Here is a 24980-nt window from a genome sequence, read left to right as displayed (position 1 = left end):
TTGACAGTCTGTATCACAAAGCGCACACATGCAAGACATTTTTTAATTTAGAACACACAACAGCGACAAATGCTGTTTGAGGTCAAATGTACAAAACGGTTCCCTTTGTGAAGACTAGCGATACACAGTTGACAGCAAAAGAAATTATGTTTGCAAAAGTGCATGGAAAACATGAATCTGTTCAGGTCAGAAACAAAAAAGTCATTGGATCGCTTTGGTCCAGTAACCAGCAGAGATGTAAAAATGTTGAAAAAGCAAACAGCAGAAAGACAGTTAATTAAAAAAAACAACCTTAACCAGCAAAATGAGATCCTACCATGGTTGGTGTTACCCCAAAACACCACAAATTCATCATTTCATCCCTGAAATTATAATTATATATACACCTTTCTATAATCAACTCCCTAGAGAACCCGTACTGCTCAAAACAAATTGTGTTTTTGTTCCGAGGAGTCTTTGACACATTCTGATTTCTGTCTTTAGTCAAAAGACAGACCTAAAGCTAAGGCAAACAAGAGGTTATACCAACATAAATCACACCTGCGGACATTAGCATTCCTCCATCTCTTGGCTTGAGCCAGTTAAAATGTATGAAACCAGGAAAACATCCAACTTGAATGCAAAAACCTCTTGAGGAATATTTTAAAAACACACATGGCTGTGGTCCTTTTCTAAGCTTCAGTAAAACAACATAAGCTGCGTTAGAGGAAAGCATAGTAACTGCTCCTACATATTTCACCTCAGCGTCTGCTGTTCATTAAATTATGTGTTAATTTTACATGTAACCAGAGTTTATACTTGCTGCATGTACAGTATTGAATGCTACAACATGAACAGGGGTGCACAGGCTCAAAGCTCAGTGCATGTGACAGGGGTGACACCGTGAATCAGGAGCGTTGGCCCTAAACTATTGGTCACTGCTTCCACCTCAGCCAAGTACTGCTGTGACTGGCTGTGATGAGAAGGAGGTCGCGGCAAATACAGGAAGCGAACAGCAGCTTGCGAGCTGTGCTCCATCAACATGCAGTTCACCGCCGACAGGAAGTCCTCGGACAAAATTTGCGCTGGTTCCTCTTCCAAATGAGCGTGGTGCCGCACCACTGTGTCCCACGGCACAATCTTTATCGACGCTCTGATTCTCAGCTTCCTCAGCAACTCTCGAAACGTCTCTTCGTTTACCACCCAGCCCTGGTCACTGGACTCAGTCTCCACGTTCAGGAAGATTCTCATTCTTGCATGGCGCCACTTGTTGGACATGTTGAGCACACAGGCCATCTGCAGCAGAAAGAGGCTGCACACATCCTGATAATCACTGCTGCCTGGCTGGAACAAGTTTAGAGGCCAGACATCTATAGTCCGCTCTGACCCGTCGACCTTGCTGTCTTTACCCTCCCCCTCTAACTGGAAGAAATAGCGAGCGAGGCAGACGTTCTTGTTCATTTTAATGGTGTCAGAAATGATCCCTACATACTCCTCTGGTGACAGCCATCGTGGGCTCTCAACATCTCGGACAGGAGGGAAATGGGCCTGTAACGAAGGCAGATCAACCCCAAAATTATACTCACCCTCAGTGCTTTGTCCCACTGAGGAGTCACAGAAAGCGGTATCTTGTAGGAAGAAATCCTCAGGAGTGCAGCTGTCATAGAAACCCAGGACCAGCATGTTTGGCTTCATGCCGCCTTGTAGAGGGAAGCACAAAAGTCACCGAGTGCAGATAAAGCAACATCATCATCCATACTGAATGCGTGCATGTGAACAGAGATAGGAGAACTCAGAGCTCACCTAGGCCCGTGATGCGCAGCAGATGCTGTGTTCCCTGTCTGACGGAGTGAGACAGCGTCAGGTCTACGAAGGCCTTCACCCCGAGTTTATCAACCAGACTCAACCAGAAGTTGTACTGCTGCTGGACCGGGTCAGAAGGCAGGGTATCTACAAGACAGCAAACGCAGAAATAAATTTACTGCATAGATATGAAAAGCAATAAGGGTCTGGGAGGATGGTAAGCTACCTTGGGTGTCACCATATAGTTACAGTAGTTTCACAGGGTGAGACAGAAGAAAAATTTAACCAGCTACACGTATTTGTATTCATTTACTAGACTATGCTCAGATAGTTAAATCTAGGTTAGAGCACTACTGATTTAAACTTTCTTTTTACAATTATTTTGTGTGTTTGTTTTTTTTAAAATACACCTACATTTTAATCTGAAAAGTAAGTACAGGTGTCAAACAAATGTAGTGAAGGAAAAAGTTAAATTGACTTTCTTTGTATTTTGTAATTGTACTAGTTACTTCCCACTACTGCAAATAAATAATCTTTGCTTCCTGTATTCTTGGGGTGTGTCACACAATAAAAGTATTTATAGTTTGGAAATGATGTGTGTCTATTAATCAAAAAAATCTAGGAGTTAAACATTTGTCTGAATTAAACTCTCATCTGATGGCAAAGTGGTTCAGAGAGCACATATCCTTGCATTAATAATGCAACAGAAACAGCAGATGGAAAGTGAAAGCCCTACAGGTAACCTTCCATGATGGTGCCTGTGGATTTCAGGTAAACAAGAGTTCAGCAGTGGGGTGAAACCACAGAGGAAAATGATTCAGAGATAAGAATAACTTAATACTGTTAGGCCATCACAGACCATCCACAAAGAATTACCCAGATCTCCCAGCTGCACGTGACCCAGCACAAACAGCCCTCCCTTCTTCAGCTGGTTGACAAACAGGATGAGCTGACACGAGGAACGAGGGTTGGCCACCATTAACAACACCTGCGGCCTCCAGAACTTCACATGGTCTTTCCTCACATCCAACATCAACAGATATTTACGCACCTAAACCAGAAGGGAGAGAGTGGAGTTGACAAACTGCATGACTGACTGACTGACTGACTGTGTGTGTGTGGATCTCTGCAGCCTACCTGATGGAAAATGAGAGCCTGGCTTATGTAGCCCCAGCTGCTGGTGGGTGATCTGTAGTGGAGGAAAAGCAGCAGCAGTAACAGGAGGACGATGCTGCCTGAGGAGTACACGGGGTTGATGACGAACATCATCACTAAACAACTCAGGATCCCCAGCAGGCAGGTGTGCCAGGAGAAGAGCTGAAAGGTCGGCCTGTTAAAACACACAGAGACACATGAATAGCAGAACTGGAGAGAATATCGCTTTTACTGTCCCATAAAACATCTGACAGTAAAACTGACAGTAATACAGCCAAGTGAGCCTGACAGGGTTAATCTGTATGATGCTGAGGACTACTGCTAAAACTTTCAGCTCTCAAATCTCACTTTTTTGAGCCCGTAACACTAAAAGAATACATGTTTAACTATCTTACGCAGTTTTAGATGCTAGACGTCTTGCTTCCTGAGCCACACTCAGTTATGAATAAGAGACACGCACTTCAGCACTGGAAGCCTAAAACACGCAGGCAACATTTCAACTGTGACATTTTACTTTGACAGGGGGGTCTTTTTGCACTTTCACTTTGACTTCAATGTTGTATTCAATTACAGGCTGTTGAAAAATATGTTTGCAATGCCTACATGCTGAAAGAGGTCAGTAAAAATTTTTGAGGTAATAGCTATCGAACTTTTATTACCTGAAATTTGGAGCCGACGCCCACTCAAGAGCCAGACAGGCCAGGTCAACCGCAGCGTAGGCAAGCAAGTAGAAAACAGTCACCAAACTTGCTATGGCATTGAGCTGGCCTGCAAACACGACACACTGGAACACAAACACAGCACAAATCCCAACCTCAGGACCCTTGTTGTAATTCCAGTATTACAACTTCAAGCGCAATTTCATTTCTGCCTGTAGTGAGTTAAGCAAAGGAAAACACAAGAAATCCGGAAGATAGCATGCACCAAATGTTTTAAGCTCTATAGAGAGGAGGTGACACACAGAAACACACGGCAGCAAGCAGTTCAGAGTTGTGCCCCACTGGTTGAAGACTTCATCCCATTTTATACTTTCTGATGTGTCTCTGGTTCTTTGTTTGGAGCTTCAAAGACATTCCTTCACAGGTTAAAGGAAAAACAGACAGGATGCAATAACTGTTATAATTCAGGTTTATCTCTTGTGAGATGAAGATCTCTTCCTGCCCTCTGCTTTACCCAGGATGTTATTTATAACGGGGCTCACCAGGTTCACCAGGTCATTACTTGGTCACTATATCACACCAGAAACACACAACCGCACATTACAGAAACTCCGCTCACCTGTGCCAGAGCCCAGGTGTACAGGACTGCCACCCACGGATTCCCCGAGCTTGATGTGATGGCAGCTGGTGCTAAGGGCAAACCTGTGAGGAGAACAAAAGTCTCTAAAAAAAACAGCTCTGCACACAAAGTGATGAGCAAAAACTTCACAAGCCTCACCAAAGAGTTGATCCAGGGCGAGAGCGTGGAGGATACGGGACGCTCCAATCATAGCGCACATGGCCGCTGACAGAGAGGCGCAGTATATTCCAATGGTGACGAATGGAGGCCAGATGTTTATCTTCTGAAGGAACCCATAATCTTCAATCAACAGGGTTCTAAAGAGAAAGAACAACTTCAGTTGCTTATTCGACTGTTGATTGACTGTCTTTTGATTTCAAACAAGAGTGTGAGCCATGAAGCATTTCAGACCTGTCGCAAGTCGCGCTGATCAAGATGAAGAGGAGGACGTAGACTGTGAAAGTGTAAAAGACGGCTATGATGGTGCCTTTGGGGATGGAAACACTCGGAGTCTTCAGCTCGCCTTCAGGGACATGTGGAGTAAGAACAAACATCAGTGTGTGTTTCATGTTTCTGTGTATGATTTGATCAATGTGTGTTTAAGCACATCTCCTGTTTGCATTCATTCTGCATAATGACATGCACATAACATAACAATAAAGTAGTGATGCCATAATGCAAAAAGAGATTAAAGATCTGAATCCAAATTCTTGATGAAAAATTACTTAAAACTTATTGGTTCACTGCAATGTGATTGTACAAGTAAGACAACAAGCTTTAACCTGACATGTTGGCTCCCGCCATGATGCCAGTGCAGCTGGTGAACATGACGGCAAACACGGTGGCAAAAGACATGACAGAGTTGGTGCTGTAGTCCAAAGCATAACCAGCTGCAACGAGGAAAATGAGGAACAACAGTGATATATATATACATAAATATATTTAGATGTATTTCTTCTACATTTATACATGACATGTAGCTTTGCTCATGAACATCACTTTCACATCTTCACTGCGATCAGCCTCTCGCCTCACGACACTCACAGCCCAGGTTGTTCCTCAGAGTGTTGGCACTGAAGCCCGTGTAGCTGGCGTTGAAGCGGACAGTCTGATTACCAGGTCCCTGGTGGGTGATGACAAAATCACGAGGCTTGACCGCCACTGAACTGATGAAGATGGACAGCAAGGAGACAGTGATCACCAGCAGGATGACGAAGGCGGTGCGGGAGTAGATGTGGGCGCCTACCAGACACACAATTAGACACAGCAGGAGGACTACTGAGGAGTACAGCACTGTGTACCAGTAGCCCTGAGGAAGCACATGAACTCCCCCGGACTCAGATGACTCTATAACAAAGGGAAACAGACAGAAAAATAGTGTGTACAAATGTACAAAAGTGTACAAAACGAAATAGTTTAGTTAGCTAAGAAAATACGTAAGTGAAACAGAACATCTTCAGAAACTTACCAGGATCAGAGCCAAATATGTCGAGTATCGCCTCCACGAGACCAAGGACATACTCTCCACATGCACACACTTTGGCCAGGAAAAACATCAAACCAATGCTTCCTCCAAACTCAGGACCCAGGGACCGACTTATCATGTCTAGCCACATTTTGTTAAGGTCGATGTTTCAGCTGAAATGAGTGAAAGTGTGACACTCAAAAAAGCATTTTTAAACATTTGTTTGGTCTCTGAGGATACAGTAGGCTCCACCTCCTTGTATGGCACCGTTGGTGGAAATGGCACAGATGGAGAGTATTGTGAGAGATACGATGGTGTAGGCTACAATCAGCATTAAAAGACCCTGTAACAGTCCTGCGTGACCCACCACAAAGCCTGTGAGAGAGACCACATCAGCATTAATGACTCGTACTGTAAGCGATTCATACACACATCCACTGTCAGCAAACCAAAACAGCTTTTAGTTTTCCAACCTCTTCACTCACCTGTTCTCAGGAACAGTATGATGCTGAACATGGAGAGGATGGTGGGCACCATCACCCCAAAAAAAGTGTTTAGTTTTCGAGGCTCTTTACTCGGAGTCCCATGGCCGGATTCAGGGGTGGCCTCCGACTCGGTGCCGCATGCGGCTGCAGTCACAGTCAGACCACATACCCCTGAGGTGATCAGAGGGGTGCGCTCGTTTGACATGATTGGTGAGAGACGTCTTTCCGCTTGCCCTGTGAAAAAGAAATCAGTGAGAACAGGTTTCAAACAGAGCCACAGGCAAACGCATCTCTTCGCTCACAGTCCATTTTTATCCAAGTCTTCGTGCCCAATCTGTGCTAAACATTTTCTCCTCTGACACCATTTATTGCTAATGGAGAATATGATGTCAGTTTTTATTTATTATCAAAGATCTGCTTCCAGCTCATCAATATCTTGTCTTTCTCACGGAAAAAAGATCACAGATGAATATTTTTTGCCGATATTTTTAACAAAACAATACTGGCTTCAACCCTGTGTGGCACTTCCTGAAAATGAACCTCATCATGTGCACAGAAGCACATGTCATACGTTGCCTTGCGCTTCCAGCATCAGATAAACAAACTGTTTACTTTCATGAGTCAGATTCAGTTCACCGGCACGCAGGCACCACTCGGTCACCTGATCCTACAGTGCAGGGTGATTCATTTGAACTGTTCTGATACTTTTTTCCACAGTCGTCACTTTATCTCCTTTGCAGCCTCCTCACAGCAGAGAAGATGGCTCTTTTTTTTCCCTACACATCTACAGAAAAAGATCAAGCACTAAAATTTCACCGGAGAGGTGATTGAAGTTCGTGACTCACTAATGAATGCTGCTGCTGCTCACACCTCATGTTGGTATTTGCAGTCAGCTGATTCACGGCTGCTTGTCTCTTTTTACATGCAACTCCCACCAAAGAGCACACAGGCAGCTGAGCAGCACGGGCATGGTCCTCTGAGCACAGGCGACCTTGGTTGTTTTTGGTCTCTCACATTCACCGTTGTCATTCTTTCGCCACGAGGCAATTTTCATCACCGAGGCTGTAGCCTCAACAACAACCCCCACTTATTAGATCATCCGCAAGAATCACATGATGGGAAACCCGAACTAAGACAGAGGGTTTACACAACAAAGCATGAAGGGACATGAACAGACAACGCTTATAGGGATTACACCCAGTAACTTCTGCTTTTCTGTGTAAGATTTTCACATTATTTTGACAGCAGAGTCCCAATTAGGCAATTAACTGATAAGAGAATGAATCAGCATCTTATTTGATAATTGCTTCATAAATGCCTGAAACTCACTGGTTCTCAGATGTGAGAATTTGCTTGTGTTCTTTACCTCATGTAATAGTGACCACAATATCACTGCTGGTGCAGCCCAATCTGACAGTTTTAAGTACAGTATGTTTCCTGTGTGATATATTTCTACCCACTACTAAAATCCTTTAAAATCAGGTTACTTTTAATATAGTTGCACGACATGTGTTAGTCTTCAGTAAAATACACTGAGACATCACGGTGAGACGACTTGTCAGTGGTCATAACAGGGAAGTTGAACACACACTAAGATCTGAGTACATACCGCGATGCGTTTACTGTAGTTTAGTTCAATAGTGCCTCTTTCGTGACCTATCTGATACCGAAAGTGACACTTAGCCTCACGATCGCGCTTTACAGGATGCTGTTAGTGATGCTGATATTTCTGACACTGAAAAGGCCTCCTCAAGGTCCGCGGACCCTACTTTAGAAACAAGCCGGTTACCAAAATAAATCACCGTTTTCGTCACACATGCGTAGAGATGAGGGTGGCGCAACTGCGGCATAAAAAAAACTTTACGTCTTTTGAGAGGCAAAAAGGGTTGGAAACACGGTATGCATGTAGCGTCTTGGGTAAATGCCTGTTTACGTTTTGAGGGTCTCGGTCTGGAAGTTGTCGCGCCGACGGCTCGCCCGGTTGTCATAAGGCAACGCACCCGGTCTGAAGTGCTCCTGCACGGTGCCATTCAGATAGCAGCATGCAGGATGTTTAGCTTTACACCCTGATATGTACCCCCGAAACACCGAGGACAGTCAGACTTACCCCACCGAACCAGTTCCACCCACTTCCTGCTTCAGAACCCCTTGCTTTTGTGGTTCACCGAGTCTGCTGTCTCTGCGTGTCTCAGCGGTATGTCTCTGGCAAATTATGTCCCGGGGCAGATGCGAAGTGGACAGTGATATGTAACCGCAGCAGGCCGGTGGACACGGCTGAGCTGTCCCGGGAGTTGGATGCTGTTACAGATGTGCTGCCCAATAACAACGAGGCAGCCATGGCACGCCTCGTTGCCCTGTTATTTGTTCAAAAATGTCACGAGCGAATAGAAACCACCCATGTGACTGCCAAAAGGGGAGGGCAAACACACCACAAACACGAGTAAGGTGGTGCTTGTCCAAAATTACCACGCCCCGTATTTACGGGACAAGTCAAACTTCACATATGATCTATGAGAAAAACTTCATGTAAGTGCACATAAAGTTGTTTACTAGTTGTATGCACTGATGTGCACCTGTAATACACACACAGGCTGTTTATGGGCATCTGCTGTAACGAAGCACTGGGGGCTGGACTGTAGTGACATTCCCCACCACTAGGGGTCACTGCTGCAAACAACAACAAAAAAAGACATCCATACAAGCTGAGGGGATCATGATGCTGCAGGACTGAGATGTCAACTAATTTCACTGAGCTTAATTATAAACTCAGATTTAAAGTGTGTTTGTGTCTGTGTTGGTGGTGGGGAGTGTCAGTCTCTGTAGTGGACCAGCTCCAAACCCATCAATTCAACTTGTTCTGGCGTCTTGTTCAGGGAAATGTCTGAACATAGTAGACAGGGTAAGCATTTGTCTGTCACGCTTTCACATACTTCCCTCATTGCGTCGCACCCTGCAAAGCATGAAATGGAATAAATAAAAACATTTCACTTGGAGAGTCCCTGCCTTGAGCACAGATGATCTCCCTCTGAACAGATAACACTGATGGGGCATACCCGTGTGAGAAAAGGACCTTCAACCTGCAGAGTGGTCTGATCAGAGGGGGGTCATGGGATTTAATGGTATTTAAGATATGGGTGTGGTTGAAGCTCTCACCGCGTGATCAGGCAGCCTGTTTCTGAATGATGATATTCAGGAAAGAAGAAAAAAAAAAAAAAAAAAAAAACAGGAGCCGTGTGGATAACTGACCGAGGGGGCCGCCTCTTAGCACTGGAAGAAAACCAAACACAGCCAATCTATTTTATGGCTTGATTTCTTTCTTTCTTTCTTCTTTTTTTAAAATCTTCTTATTTTTATGAGGCATTTGCAGAATTTCCTCAGTAATTCACTGTTGACTCACAGGCGGTTGTCCTGATGAAGCGTCGGCAGAGGGAGGAGGAAACCACAGAGAGGAAGGAAACGAGTGTAACGTCACGAGAAGCAAAATCGGAGTAAAACGGACTGAACGGCGTTTAATGGACAGCCCTTGATGCTGTGGCGAATTGTGTTGTTGTGTTTACGTCGTGCTGGACAGATATGTTTTTGTTGACTTGTCGTGCGTGAAAAAGGGAGGAAAAAGATCCCGGAGAGGAAACGTCGGCGGCAGCAGATTTCATCTCTTTTTTTTTGGTCGGGTGCTCCACTAAAGCAAAGAAATGGAAATTTGTGTAGCCCTGCTTGGTTTGCCTGTTTGCTGAGGGATTTGAAAGCAGCCTAATCGTGATTAACGGATCTTTAAGTGGATCTCCTCCGTATCTCTTTTTTTTTTAATGCGTGAAAAAGAGCCTTAGTTCAATCCACCGTGGGATTTTGGAGACGTTACTTTCAGTTTGTCTTTTTTGACGGCAGGGGGGAAAAAGCGGCAGAACCATCGGGAGAATTAACAGGTAGCCGCCCATTATCAAACACTGTGACAGCCGCTGTAGGCCAGCCTATTGAGCGGAAGATGGCAGGGTGATGATGTGCAGCCAATTCATGGCAGCATTTCGATCTAGTGAATCTAGCTACATCCACCTGAAACAAGATGCGGCCAAGGCCTCCATCAGCCACTTTGTGCTGATCAATAGGTGATGTAGCCTGCATTCGTGAGGCCTGCCTTCCTATCTGAAAACACGAGGTAGCTGTGAGTGCTGCAGACACTGATATATAATCCTTACGAAGTACATCCTAGATCTTTGAATGTGGCTTGTGTCTCCTGCTTTTCTTCACTGCGGCTTTTGTTTGAGTGCGGAGCTCCAGGAGCCCCTCCGAGCCCAGGCCTGCATGACTTGACCAGGGAGTGAACAGACCCTCACAGTTCCTCTGACATGCACTGGGCTGTGCTGGCTCTGCACTCTCCTCCAGTTGCAGATGTAGCCATACCCGTGTTGGTGTACTCGCACATCAGATGTGCATCCAAAGGGGTGGGTCCAGTCTCACTTGGCATCATGTTCTTTATCAATTTCTGTCAGCTTATGTCAGGAAATGTGCTCTCAAGGGGCAGTACACGCCCTCCAGTGTTCAGCCACCGAGAAAATGCGTTATTTTACTTCTAAATATGAAGGAGGTAGCCTCTTGTCTGTGACCAGGCCGTGCATCGGTGCAGGTGGAGTCTGTATGATGACACTTTTCTCCTCCCTTTCCACTGGCATGACTTCATTTCTCCGGTTGATGGTCACAGGCAACAAGAACATACACCTTAGCATGTGGCTGGACCCATTCAGAACCGATCTCTGATGCATTATCCACCCCCTTCCCCAGGATTCCTCCTCCTCATTGGCTAAATGAGCAGCTGTGCCAGGAGACTGAGACCCATGATGCACCCATTTTGGCTTCCATTAGTGCTGCGTGTGATCCATCTGGTCGCAGGTCCCTCCAGGGAACTGTGACCTACTGTAGCTAAACGCTCTTCCTGTGCAGCATGCACTCTGTGCATGTTTTCTCAGGAGCGTATTTACTGTGGTTCTGAATTGGCTCACAAATGCAAATAGAACCTCCCTGTTTGGGAGGCTGTTTGAATATGTTACTGTCTATCAGGAACAGGAAATGCAGCTTCCTGCTGAAAGTGTGATGTGAAGCAGGCTAATGCATGTGTGTGTGTGTGTATGACCTCAGTTGGCCTGTAGCTAAATGATCCGTCTTCTGCCAGTCTTGGACATGTATACCTGGTACGTTATCTTTTAGGAACAGTGCAGCCTCAGATGGCTGCTTGAGAGCAGTTTAGTTGTTACAGATCCTTCCCGTCAGTTAAACCTGGCATGGTTGCGCAGCCATAAACAGATTACAAGGTTTTTTTTCTCACAGTGTGGGTTTGGTAAACCTTAGAGATTAAATTGGGTGTTTATTTTATTATTTTGCTCCAAATTCTGGGACAAACAGTATTTTAAGCAAATTATTTTACTTAATTGATTAATTTTGGATGAAAGTAGATTCCTGGTTTACCGGATTATGAAAGCATGAAACTATGTTCATCCCAGTGTGCTGCACTAATACTTCATGTATAGTCATACTTTATGTAAATCAGAGTCTGATATTTGGACAGGTGACGGCTCGGACAAATCCAGAATGAGTGAGCTGGAGCAGCTTCGTCAGGAGGCAGAGCAGCTTAGGAACCAGATAAGAGTAAGTCACATATTTTTGTAGCTCTGTTTTCATCTTTATGATAATACTGATATACTTACCTGTTGTGTAATGGCTTTTTTTGTCCATCAGGATGCCAGGAAAGCATGTGGGGACTCAACGCTGACACAGGTATGTGCCACTGAATGTCCCAGGTGGTAAAATATATAGCTATAATTTATGTTTGGGTGGGGAGGAGGTGCTTGATTCTGGAGGTTACCATTGGTTTGGTGATCATCAGGATGGATAATAAGCTCATGAAAGAAACCTGACAGGATTTTAAGACCTTTTTTATGTTTTATACCCAGTTTTCACTGACGTGATCAGAAGTATAAAGCTGGTGCCCCTGCTCTGGATAAAGTATTGTGCTTTGTACATTACTTTATTGTTTTACACTTATAAATATTCACATGTAAATTTATCTGAATCATCGAATTTGCCATGAAATATTAACTATTGCTGTGCTATTTTTTTGCCTTAGCTGTCATATTGTTACAATATCAAGAAACTTTACTGAAACTGCCAATAAACTTCCAACCAATTTCATTAGAGCGAACAGAACTTTGATTAACCCCTCCCTACTGGCCTAGATAACAGCTGGTCTGGATCCTGTGGGGAGGATTCAGATGAGGACGAGACGCACCCTCCGGGGCCACCTCGCTAAGATCTACGCCATGCACTGGGGTTCAGACTCACGGTGAGTCTGTACTACACCAAACTTTTCATATTGATTGGTTGAAGCATTTGACTGCCCTGGTCCTGTGCTCACTAAAATCTACCATTACCATCTCCCCTGAAGTGGCTCAGTGGAAGGGGAACATTTTGAACGGGCCGACTGGGTGATTTGGCTGCATACACATCTATACTCACTGATCAAAAAGAAATCAAACACACACATAATTTGTGATAAACTTGACTAAACTAGAGGCATGTTGGCATTGCCTTTGTGAATGTGTTAGCACAGTGGTGTCATTTAGCATGTAGCTCAATTGATCGCTCTGCCTAAGTAGCCTACAGCCTCACAAAGAACTGCTGACCTCGCTGACTTTTTAAGAGCACAGAGCCAAAGCATCCAGAGGTGCCCCCTTTTAAAGCAGGTTTGGAGGACATGGTGCTGGCAGGAGTTTTAGGTTCAGAATTACAGACTCAAAAAGGACGAAAGTCAACAGCATAGATAAAGACCCATATCTATGCCTGACAGTGTGAATATATCACAAAATGAACAGTAAACCTAAATGAATGTCCATCCATAGATATGAGGCATGAAATGTTTGAATGTTTCTCTCTGTAGGCTTCTGGTTAGCGCCTCTCAGGATGGAAAACTGATCGTCTGGGACAGTTACACCACTAACAAGGTAAAGTCAGCTAAAAAATTCTTCTCCTCAGTTCATCAGCTGGAGAAATAGTCACACTTGGCTTCTGTCCGAACTGGAAGTAAAAGTGAAGTAAAGGAGTGTAGTTCACTCATAACTGCTTCCTTTACAACTATGACTTTTTGTGACATTTACAGCAGCATTAGCATTAGATTTTCAGTGTTAATACTAACCAATTGTTATGCTCTTGCATGATAGATACATGCCATCCCTCTGCGCTCCTCCTGGGTGATGACCTGTGCGTATGCTCCCTCTGGGAATTACGTCGCCTGCGGAGGCCTCGACAACATCTGCTCCATCTACTGCTTGAAGACTCGTGAGGGCAACGTGAGGGTCAGCAGGGAACTACCTGGCCATACAGGTGAGGAAACAACGCACATTGAACCACTTCTGTTTGAGTCTTCCACTGAGTCAAACTGATGAGACATTTCAGACAAGCGTGCACTAGTCCCCTGCCTCGCGGGGAAAGCTCCACTCCCAAACCCCTAAACAGTGAAGATTTCATTTACATGGTTAATTAATCACAGGGCAACACATCTTAATGAGCGAAGACATCAACTCCCGCATGCGAGATGTGTGACAGTGTGGCTGCTGTACATTATTAGATTTAACGCCTTTTGTGAAATGACACAAAATGGGTTTATTTATGTAACTTTTTACAAACACATGACATTTACAATCTACCAGTTGGTTAAGATGTCTCTAATGCAAGGGTGTAATTTAAACAGGTTATGTTCTCTTCGCCTCACCTCAGCTTTAGTTTGATTTTTATCCTAAAATGCCTTCAAACAGCATCCTATTGTGTTCAGCTGTTAAAATCCAGACGAGAGTAACTCTGAGTAATCTTTCATTAACGCCTGCAATAAGCTTTACAAGCAGCAGAGAGTGCTTGGTAAAATATTTTGCTCGTCAAGCTACATGAATCCACCCTACTTTATTGATGAATTGACCATTAATGAAAGATAGAAAAGGCACAACAGAAAATGTGATAACCATTTCCATCATAAATTGTTATTTACTATATTGATGATGAGTGCAGATGATGTATATAAATGCAGGAAATTGCTCTCCACTCTTGCGCTAATGCTTTGTGCATTCTGTGTATTCCTACACTGTGCTTATTGAGTTACTGTAGATACTAATAATGTCAGTCTCCTATCATCTACTCTAAGCAGAGATCTCATCATTTTGCATGTGTCACCTTTTAATATGTGAGTGTCATCCTTCGTCCACAACAGCAGCTCAGCACCTGTGCTTTGTGTCCTCTCAGGTTACCTGTCATGTTGCCGTTTCATTGATGACAATCAAATCATCACGAGTTCAGGAGACACCACATGGTGAGCCGCAGAGATCCAGACACACGCGTACATGTGCAAACACGTTTCCCTGAGCTGGCTTGTGTCTTTACTCTGCGCTCTCTGCCTCAGTGCCCTGTGGGACATCGAGACGAGCCAACAGACCACGGTTTTCTCTGGCCACACGGGGGACGTCATGAGTCTGTCCCTGTCGCCCGACCTCCGCACCTTTGTGTCAGGAGCCTGCGATGCCTCTGTCAAACTGTGGGACATTAGGGACAGCATGTGCCGGCAGACCTTCACAGGCCACGAGTCAGACATCAACGCCATCTGTGTGAGTATGCTCGGGGCAACTACAAGTAGTCAGATACACGTATTCATTCATACTGTTTTATTATTATATTGACAACAGTTTAAAGGGTCTCTTCATTGATTCTTACGCATTATGAGCAGCTTAGTGAAGTGCTGACAGCTGCATATTTTCTTTGGAAGCTCTCAAGGAGCTTTGTTGAGTCTTGGAAAAAATATCTCAGGTTGGCCTTAGAGATTAGAGATGGAAGATGTTACTGAGAATTAATTAGAGTTCAGAATCACTATTGGCAGAATATATATTTTTACATACACACACTGAATTTGTCTTCTGTATTTAACCCACCCTTAGTTGAACACACATGCAACACACAGGAGCAGTGGGCTGCCACTATCAAGCGCCCAGGGAGCAAACTGGAGGGTTAAGTGCCTTGCTCAATTGCACATTAGCAAGCTAAAGGAGGGAGGTGGGAGCATTTTTCTCATTAATTACCCCACCACACCCAAATTTTTCCTCTCAGGCCGGTTGGGGAATCGAACCGGCAACCTTCCGATCACAAGGCGCTACTCCAATCTCTAGGCTGCCCCCACAAGCTGCAACAAGGAAGTGTAGAATTCACTGTTTATGTACTAGAGACCATACTAGAAACTACAAGTCCCTCAAGATTATGAAAAATACAATACTGGAGTGTTTGTCAGCAATTCTGAAATAAGTGTGTACAGTAACAGCAATATAATAATCTACAGTATCTCACTAAGAGACTTCAGCATAACTAAAAAAAATACTGTATGCTACATACATTAGTAAATATCCTAAGTATAGCTGAGTATCTTTATAGTTGCCATTGCTAAGCAGTGAAGAAACCTCCAATTTAGCCACAAAGTGGATAATAAAGCAAAGAAGACACATCAGAACTCAGCAGAAAATGAATTAAAAAAACAACAATATCAAAACATGGTCTGTAATCAGAACAGAACAAAACAGAAGAGAAACCGTTGATTATAGTGATTCTTAGAATTATAATGTTAAATACTATGAGAATTTACATTTCAAAATAATTGGGATTATTATCAACCAAACTGTCATCTAAACTGCCCCTCCCCCCATGCACTGTCTAATACACTGTCACCAGAGCAGCTTCGGGATTTGTCTCAGTCACGGCACATGCCGTCTTGTCTCCAGCTTTGGGAGGGATTTAAACAGGGAGCACGCTAGAGGATTAAAAAGATTATCAATTAACACCATATCCGAACATCCTGCATCAGTCTAGACTCCAGCTGAGACAATCTCCAGGTGGAGTCTGGGCTGGTGCACCACACAGGATATCTGACAGTGTGACACAGTGATTGGCTCTCAGACTGATCAGATTCAGTTCAAGAGCAGAGATTGCATGTGCAGCCAATGAAAACACATATTAATCATATTAATTGTACTCTGTTAGGATCTGTCTGCCATCTTTGAGGAGCATCTCCCTGTAGCTATATTTTTCAATGCGGGAACCACCCTTCCTGCTCCTCATCCACCTTCCTGTGCTCCTCCTCAGTTCTTTCCCAATGGCAGCGCGTTCGCCACAGGCTCTGACGACGCCACCTGCAGGCTGTTTGACCTGCGTGCAGACCAGGAGCTCAGCCTCTACTGCCATGACAACATCATCTGTGGCATCACTTCAGTGGCTTTCTCACGCTCGGGCCGTCTGCTGCTGGCTGGTTACGATGACTTTAACTGCAACATCTGGGACGCCATGAAGGGAGACAGAGCAGGTGGGTGAAACGGGGCACAGAGTGGCACTTGTGTGTTGTCATAGGTTCAACCTGAAGTCTGATTTTCTTACACACAACTCAAAATCTGAACCAGACATAAAGTTTAATTTGAATACCCAATGTAGTGACTAATATACCTTGTTAAAGGTATGCGAACTGCCAAAGGTGGAAGTGATACAAAAATGTCTCAACTGTTCCTTTAAGTTTTAGAGTAGGAAGAAACCAAATTTAAAACCCTTAATTAGGGCACAAAAATGAGTTAGCATTAACACTGAAAATGTAATACTAATAATAATGTGAATGTCATAGTTGCAAAGGAAACTGTTAGGAGTCAAACACACTGTCTCAAGAGAAAGACAAAAATAATCACAGTAATGCTTTTCCAGAGTTCTGAAACAACATCTGTCTGGTAAGCACAAAAATTGTGATTTGTAATGGCAAACATATAATTTAAATCTGGAGAAACAGAGCTCTATGAAAGACTTACCAGTGAGTTTACACATCTCAAGCTGCATTTTGCAAGTTGTATGCAGTAGTAAACACTAGGACGTTGTGCTCTGTTTGTTTTTTTAAACAGTTTTTTTTTTCCACAGTGTGAAGAGCAAAACATTTGATTGTAACAAGTGCTCTTTTGTTTGTCCTCGTCGCTCCTGCAGGAGTCCTGGCCGGTCATGACAATCGTGTGAGCTGTCTGGGCGTGACGGATGACGGCATGGCGGTGTCCACCGGCTCCTGGGATAGCTTCCTTAAGATCTGGAACTGAACCAAGCACCTACCACACACACACACACACACACACACACTTGACAGACACCGCTCCCATCTTGGGCCACAGTTTGCACCCTGTATTCACTGTATGTAAGATTCAACAGACAAACTGCAACATTGTGCTGTACATAATATATATGACTTATGTATGAGTTTACACAAATACAAACACACACTGTATGCAGGACAAGACCTGAATACATACCCACACTACTTACAGATGATTTAAGTGCACTGCAGCAACACACACACGCACACACACACACACACACACGATCTGTAAAATGTAAAAATGTGACCAAATACAGTTAGATCTTGAGTTGCTCAAATAAAACACAAATACCACTATTACCTGAAGGCTTTTAACACGTCTAACACACACACACACACACACACACACACACACTCACACACTGCTCCTCAAGTTAAACAGGGGAGAAGGTGTTATTGGACAATTCTGTCTTTGTTTACAATGAAGTCCAAAATGCACTTCAGACAAATTTTTCTGTACTATTTTTGTCTTGGTACCACACGTATCTCAGCGATGCTAATGTGAAGGAAGAGTGGCTGTAGAAGAGTCACGTGACACCATTAATACAGAGAAACATTTAACCACTGACAGACAGGACGGGCCGATGATCGACAAAATCCAAGGAAAATATCAGCTCATATTTCCATCAGGCTCAAAACATCATGCAGTCACTGTTTTTATAGACAAGTACCCCACATACAGTACAGTTCATCAGCTAACTTTTGGTTTTATTCAGTTTTTTTTTTTTACACTTATTTTATTCATGTTCTCCCTGTGTGCCTCAGATACACTTTAAGGATTATTAATAGAGAATATTGATAAATTAACAAAGAATAAAAGAGATTCAGAAGGTGGTTAAAATACAAAAGCATTATAAGACACATCCTAATAAAGCAGGAGCCAGTATTCATACTTTGACCCTGTCAATGTATTATCTGGACATTACGATGGTATAATTGTACATATTAATAAATAATAGCCTCTCCTGCCAGTGATTGTGGTTTCTTTTCTCAAAGCACCATTTGCAAGATGATGGAACATTTTATTTATCCTGGTGTATGGCTTGACAAAATGTCTGCTCCGATACTGAATGGCAGCACGTACACTGACCTATACTGTAAAATCTGAAATGGTATAGTTTTAGCCATGAAAAGCCCTGGTACATTTCAGCACAAAGTCTAATTTGTTATTTTACATTCACTGGAAACATCTTCAAGGAGAGGGTTGCTTTTAAGAGTCTCATCAAATGAAATTCTACTTTGTGACTAATGTTTAAACGGTTAAGAATTTACTTAATGCTGTCTGATTAAGGCCCATCAGTGACAGTGTGTTCTGACAAATAGTGCCACAAAACAATCCACATAAAACACCCGAACCAAGTTTGGTATGAACACTGAACAAAGGTTGTCCTTGACAAAAACTAAAAATTATATATCCTATTTCAAACCATCACAATAGAATGACTATAAGAAATTCAGCAAAAAAGTTTGAATCCGGAAACACACCCAGAGCATGAACCAATTATCTTGTCTGATAAGTAGTAATCTGTAGTAATCTATATTCAGTTCACAGTTATTTGATCTCGTTTCCAATTGTTACTCAATGATAAAAAAATAATAATTGAAGTAAAAGTACCTCACTTTATGTTTTCCCTAATGTGCTGATTTTAATTAAACTTCAATGTTTCCCACAGAGATTTTAGTTTTTTTGAAGGACTGAAGTGTTCTTGCCTTCAGCCACCAGGGGGTGCAGCTCAGTCTGCATCTCAGGTTCATAAAATGATGATGAAAGATTTATTCCAAAATATGGATTTAATTTAATAAATTTAATGACAAACCAGTGAAAACTGAACTTCCTTTCCTGCAAAGTGAAAACTGTGACTTGGTTTAAATTAGTCTTTAAAGCAGTGTCATTCAGTGATGGGGACAAAGAGATTATAGCTCCATCATGTGGTCAAACACTGTCATAAACATGTTCACTGTCATACTGTGATAGACCATAAATGCACAGGTAATTTTAATTGTCCTGCCTGACTGGATTCTTTTCAGGACTGTAAGGGCGTGTACACACTACATTTCACATTTCCTTTACTGTCCTTTTACCTTTACTGCACCTATTAGGGAAGGACAAATTACAACTTTGGCGTTCTTTGGAAGACTGGTGCCCGCATGTCATCACAGCAGGAAAAGTCCAGCTTTGCTAAACCAACTGTAAATTGGACAGAAAAAAAAGAAATGAAACAACCAATACAGACTAATATGAGATCAAGGTATTTTATTTTTCAAACAATTCTGTATTAAGACATGAATTCATTCAACACAATCTTTTGAAAGTTTAAAGTTTATCAGTCTATGAAATACAATCTGGAGTTAACCTCTCACAAGTAACACAGACGCCCGCACACACACTAAAACATTGCAAAGATGTTTACCGTCTTTAAAAAAAAAAAAGTTATTGAAAAAGAATAATAGATATTGTAGTTCTGACCAAAGATCCATGTCGTTTTAGAGCTCCCCAAGTTTGATCTGCCTCACTCCCAGTACCAGCTGCTATTCCACACATACATCAGATTAGACATGTAAGCTAAAAGAGAGGAGTGCCTCGTCAAATTATTATTTAACATCCATTTATCGATAGTTCATAAAGGCAGTTTCTGGGATTTCATTACAGCAAAACGAGAACAAGCATCCCAACAGGCGAGTGTGTTAAACTGACAGAGAGAAGCAGTTATTTCTTGGGATTACAAACAAAAGGGTACAGAACAACTTCTCGAACAAGCGACACACAAACCAGCCTACATTCAGCCCGCTGAAGGCCACTGAAGAATCTCCTCCTGCAAGTCCCACTAAGGTGGACAGCCACGGTTTTGACTTATTCAAATGCTTGTATTGCTTCTGAAACACCTTCAGCGCTACACCTAAAACTCGGTGGTGCCCCATTTTTTCTGATGACAATCTTTGTGCCGAGTTACATGAATTAAGCCAACAAACGTGTTCATGTTTCTGGCACAAGACACAAAGTTGTCTTACAACTAAGGAGTTGTGAGGTTCATGCACTTGAATGGCTCTTGGCACAAAACAAAATTGGACTTTGACATCTTAAGGTACTTTTGGGGGAAATCAACAACCAAAACTACTCTTCAGTGCTACAAACAACCTATGATAAGAATGTGTGCTGCATTAAATTAAATAATTAAAGCTTAATATTTGGAAATGACTGCCTCAACCAAGTTGATGACTTTCTGTACTTCCGCACCCAAAAAATAGAAGCAGAGAGGCTTTGAGATCAATTTTATTAAATTAGTAAAAGGAGGGTGTTCTTCTAATACACACATCTGTTCTTATCAAGTCAAATCTACAAGCACTGATATCAGCAACTGTCGACACAAATCAGTAAGGATGAGTGCATAAATATGAAGTTACAGTATTTTTTATTCGATGTAATAATCTCCTGTGTACTCCACTGATTTTGCTCATCAAAGTTTATAGGTGTTGGGGTGAACTACTGGATATGGGGAAAAAAACAGCAGTATAAAACCTCACTTTAGCCATCTTTGATTAGAGATAAAGACAACAAAAAATTTAGTGTGGAGTTACAAAGAAGTGCGCACCTCTGTAACCCGTTCCTGATTTGTGCTAGAAACTAATCTCTCAAATGAATGCCATCAGCAGTTGAGTTGCATTGTGCGTAGGAGCCGGTTTTTGTGTGTGTTTGCCCATTGTGAGTCTAACCATGTTACAGAGTTAACATGGTGGTGACAAAAACAAAACGATAGCTGACTAACTGTCTTTACATTTTGTAGCTGTCACTTATAAATAGATGCACACAAGCCTAATGCCAAGAGCCAATAACCTCACAAGGGCCACTAACATCAGTGCCACACCACCTGTGTGATGATCCCTGTCGTCACCTGAGCATATTAACAGCCTGTCAAACGCACGTAGGCAATCTTCAACCAAGGTCAGATCAAACGCAATCTGTGTGAGTCACCACAAGTGTCTGAATCATAGCCACAGTTGACTGTTATGGGAACAGCAAGACAGACATTATGTTTCTGTCTAGATCACTGAAAAGTTGCACTAACTGACACTGTCTAATGACAGACAGCTGTTTCGGCGGACTACTCGATTCACTATAACCAATGACTTAGACTGATTACATACTGATGAGTGGTATAATTACTGAGCGAATGAAGAAAGAAACCTCCACCTCTCTGTTACACTCATAGCTTTGATCTCTTTGCCTTAAAATACATTGTGCTTTGATTAATAGAGCGGTACACATTTTTATATAAATACAAATCTGTCTTATAGATCTACATTCACTTTTATTTCTCAATATAGACTAATTTACATATGTTATAAAATAGGCTTCTCAGAATATACCAAGCTATTTTCCCCACTACAAGATCACACAATCGACATCATTAAAGAATAAGAGCTCGTCTCATTTTTGCTGCAAGACCCTACATCACAGACCTGTACTAAGTTTTTTCTACACACACATTTCAAACGTATGGCTTTTCTCTACGCTGGCCTCCACTGTCAGTGGATCCTTTACATGTTACATTGAATTAATTGGACATGTAATAACTTATTTGTTATTGCAACCTTCTGAAGGGATTAGCGTCTGTTGGATCATTCCAGGTTATATAAGTGCCAAAAAAGCATTTCAAGTCCATCTACAGGATATTCTGGATTTGACTTAAGTGCACTTAACTGGCACAGGACATAAATCATAAAATGGGAGCAAATATAGTTGTGCCTCTTCTTAATGAGATTTCAAGAAAGAGACAAGTAGGGGGTGGGGGGCTCAAAACGCATCCATAAACCTCTCGCCTTCCCAACTCCAAGGCACTGCTTAAACTGTAAACATGGCAGATTGATAAAAAAAAAAAAAAAAAAAATTGACCGTAAAAAGCATGAGTGCCAGAGCTCCTTGTGGACTGTAATTGTGACATTTGAAATGTAGGTCATGGCACACAACAGATATTTAAGAATAAAAACACATTCACTAGAGGGGAAAAAAACTTTGATACAGTACTATATACTCTATTTCAATGGCTTACATGCACACCAAAGTATCTGCTCAAGATATATCTGTAAATGTACGTTTACTGAAAGTGCTTTCCATGCCCATTTACAGTCTGTATTATAATCTCACCATAAAATTAACCATCTATTTATATAATCTTTAATTACACGCTCTTTGCCCTGACCATATACTGTATTTTTAATAGCTTTCTTTTTGACAGTATAAAATATACCGCGTTAACTTAAAAAGTGATTTTTAGCAGATCATCCCATTGATCACAAGCCAAGATTCCTTTCATAATAAATAAAAGCTTTCCATATTTGCAGTTTGCACAAAAAAAAAAAAAAAAATACAACTAGAGTCTCTTAACATCAACATGTCAGCTTTTTCTTCTAAGTAGATGAATTAACTTACTGAAAAAGTTCCAAATTTCCCTTACCATTTCATGCTGACAAGATGCATGACAGGAGCAAAGAACTTTGAAGTTGCTGGAATTTAAAATGTCCACGTGTGAATAGCAAACCTGTCGATGTTGCCGTATGTGACTGAATCAGCTGTTGACCTACACACTGCTGACAGATAATCAGAGCTACTTCTTGAAGCTGCCTGACACTGCCTGGTGTCTGACAGCACGTAGTATCTCCTACATGCAGCCTCCTAAACAAAGCAGACAGTAAATTCCCCTAAAAGGAGAAAAACATGTGCACTACTAACAAACACAGACTGAAGATCTAAAGGAAATATCCCACGCAGCTAATAGAGCACGATACCGCAGTATTGGTGAGATGTCAGCTGATTTTTCTGGATGTGAAAGGAACATTGGTTAGTGATCTATGGGGAAAGTTTGTCAAATCTCTATACCATCACCATTTAAGCTCCATTGCCCTTTGGACTTAATTAATACCTCCGTTGCAGAATATACTGTGAACTTTGGCAGAATGTAGAGATATAAAATATATTAAGTCTCATGTTTTCCAGCGTTTTCTTCAAAGTGCCTGATGAGATGGAGCCTTCTGTGGTATTGCAGAGTCATTTTCCATTAAATTTTTCCACTGGTCTAAGACAAATATGAACTGTTCCCCACTATGAGCTGTTCCAATCCCATGGACAAACACTTCTCACAAAAAAGATCCACACCAGTGAAAAAACCTAAGAACTGAAATATAATACAGTAGAGTAGATCACTGCAGTAGGAGGCTGAAAGCCCCCCAAAAGTGATCTCCCTTAATCACTATAATCTCAGAGAGGCCCTCCTTCTACGTTCTCACATCCTCATAACGTTGTCATCATACTCCCTGACACTACCAGCCAAATACTCAACTCCCCTCTTAGAACAAAGACTCCACGAGAATAGCATATATTGCAGTATAATAGCAATATAATTACAGTAAAATTAAGGATACCAGTAGGCTAATACCGATACAGAATCACTACATATAAATAACAAATTTTTTGTATTTTGTAAATCTATGAAAACAAAAAGTTTAGATACAAGCCTGATGGTTTCACTTAAACCATAGAAAAAACAAGGCAAAGCAGGATTTCACAGTACTGATTATGTGTACTGGACATTAATGAGACCTCCGATTGGTTTTCATTATTTATTTGTTTTCAGACTGAAATTTATTTTGCTTTTGAAGCAATCAAGGCTACTTGCCATGATTAAGAGAATGGCAACAACATCTGCCACTGACGCCAGAAAAAAAGTTAGTGAAAGCAGGACTTCAGGTTTCGGTCTACTACAGATAACTGAAAATATTTGAACAAGCTACTTTGTCCTGACTTCAGTGTCCCTTTGTAATGTACTAAATCTTTCTTTTAAGCCTCCCTGAAATTGTGCGAGTCCCAAAATAATGGGGAGGAGTTTGGGAGTGGGGTGGGGCCCACTGCAGATGGACATTCCAGCATTTTATTATTTGATGTCCGTGTGTCCAGAGGCAACACACTGAATGGAGGCTATGTGAGAGGCCTGCAAATGATTCTAAATGCTACCTATTTACAGCTTCATTTCAACATACAGTATAGGTAAATAATGCCTTCTTCAAAACCTATTGTAGAACCATCAAGGAATGTTTATAACATACTTCACGATCAGAAACTAAATTGTCACGACTGAACACAGGTCCACCAAGTAAAGTAAATCAAGACAAGAATATATACAGTACAAATTAATAAACGGTATTAACATTTGAAGCTCATCAGTGATTCAAGGGAGAACATATCAGGGGGGCCTTGATAGAAACTGTGAGTTAGGGAGTGTGGGCTGGAATGGATTGGATTTAGAGATTGTTTTTGTATGTGTGTTTGTCTGTGATAGTTTGTGTGTGTGTGTGTGTGTGTGTGTGTGTGTGTGTGTGTGTGTGTGTGTGTGTGTGTCTTGGAGCGTGAGTAAGAGAGACAGGGAGCTGTTCACATCTGAGTGCATGCGTTTTGTAAGAATTTCAGATGCACTTCATTCTCCAAACCCTGCTGGGTTCTACACACTGACCAGAGCAGCTGTTCCTTCACCAGTTCATGATGCAGTTCCTGTTCAAGGTCATGAAGTACACCTGACTGCTGCCTCCAGAGCGCACTGATGCAAAGAAAACCTGAGGAACAGCACAGAAACAA

At 42.2% G+C, this 24980-nt stretch overlaps 3 protein-coding genes across 7 annotated transcripts in view; 1 reads left to right on the top strand and 2 right to left on the bottom strand.

Annotated features, from left to right (window-relative positions):
- Positions 1-25: 25 nt before the first annotated feature.
- Positions 26-8584, bottom strand: slc12a9 (solute carrier family 12 member 9). The gene is made up of 14 exons (XM_046410064.1): positions 8273-8584; positions 6166-6399; positions 5921-6055; positions 5684-5821; positions 5260-5562; positions 4998-5105; positions 4627-4738; positions 4375-4532; positions 4216-4298; positions 3597-3721; positions 2920-3112; positions 2659-2833; positions 1783-1929; positions 26-1679 (listed from the first exon to the last, which is right to left on the bottom strand). Exons 2-14 carry the CDS (start codon positions 6368-6370, stop codon positions 850-852), a joined length of 2712 nt encoding a protein of 903 aa, XP_046266020.1. The 5' UTR covers positions 6371-6399; positions 8273-8584; the 3' UTR covers positions 26-849.
- Positions 8585-9394: 810 nt separating this feature from the next.
- Positions 9395-18327, top strand: gnb2 (guanine nucleotide binding protein (G protein), beta polypeptide 2). 2 transcript variants are annotated; one of them, XM_046410068.1, is made up of 10 exons: positions 9395-10088; positions 11723-11802; positions 11893-11931; positions 12390-12496; positions 13091-13154; positions 13371-13533; positions 14443-14509; positions 14600-14801; positions 16321-16537; positions 17194-18327. In XM_046410068.1, the coding sequence occupies exons 2-10, from the start codon at positions 11746-11748 to the stop codon at positions 17298-17300; spliced, it is 1023 nt and encodes a 340-aa protein (XP_046266024.1). In that variant the 5' UTR covers positions 9395-10088; positions 11723-11745; the 3' UTR covers positions 17301-18327. The 2 variants fall into 2 exon arrangements, with proteins under 2 accessions (XP_046266024.1, XP_046266025.1); XM_046410069.1 differs by lacking the exon at positions 9395-10088 and adding an exon at positions 10108-11348.
- The window catches only part of mink1 (misshapen-like kinase 1), a 32769-nt gene continuing 25861 nt past the window's right edge, over positions 18073-24980 (bottom strand). For 3 of the 4 annotated variants that reach the window (XM_046410054.1, XM_046410052.1, XM_046410055.1), the window contains one exon: positions 19596-24958. In XM_046410054.1, the coding sequence (XP_046266010.1) occupies positions 24875-24958 (84 nt within the window). In that variant the 3' untranslated portion in view covers positions 19596-24874. Of the gene's footprint in view, positions 19545-19595; positions 24959-24980 lie in introns of those variants that run through there. The other variant, XM_046410053.1, reaches the window with a different exon arrangement.

This window comes from Scatophagus argus, chromosome 14 (assembly GCF_020382885.2).
Source record: "Scatophagus argus isolate fScaArg1 chromosome 14, fScaArg1.pri, whole genome shotgun sequence".
NCBI classification, from domain to species: Eukaryota; Metazoa; Chordata; class Actinopteri; family Scatophagidae; genus Scatophagus; species Scatophagus argus.
This window is presented reverse-complemented; position numbering and strand designations above follow the sequence as displayed.

What these genes read in the sequence shown, in the direction of transcription:
- gnb2 (XM_046410068.1), top strand. Translation starts at nt 11,746, where the DNA reads ATGAGTGAGCTGGAGCAGCTTCGTCAGGAGGCAGAGCAGCTTAGGAAC. An exon ending in CACTGGGGTTCAGACTCACG is followed by an intron (nt 12,497 to 13,090) that starts GTGAGTCTGTAC and finishes TTCTCTCTGTAG; the next exon opens with GCTTCTGGTTAGCGCCTCTC. An exon ending in AGTTCAGGAGACACCACATG is followed by an intron (nt 14,510 to 14,599) that starts GTGAGCCGCAGA and finishes TCTCTGCCTCAG; the next exon opens with TGCCCTGTGGGACATCGAGA.
- slc12a9 (XM_046410064.1), bottom strand. Translation starts at nt 6,370, where the DNA reads ATGTCAAACGAGCGCACCCCTCTGATCACCTCAGGGGTATGTGGTCTG. An exon ending in CATATTTGGCTCTGATCCTG is followed by an intron (nt 5,563 to 5,683) that starts GTAAGTTTCTGA and finishes CCTTTGTTATAG; the next exon opens with AGTCATCTGAGTCCGGGGGA. An exon ending in CGTGCAGCTGGGAGATCTGG is followed by an intron (nt 1,930 to 2,658) that starts GTAATTCTTTGT and finishes GCTGTCTTGTAG; the next exon opens with ATACCCTGCCTTCTGACCCG.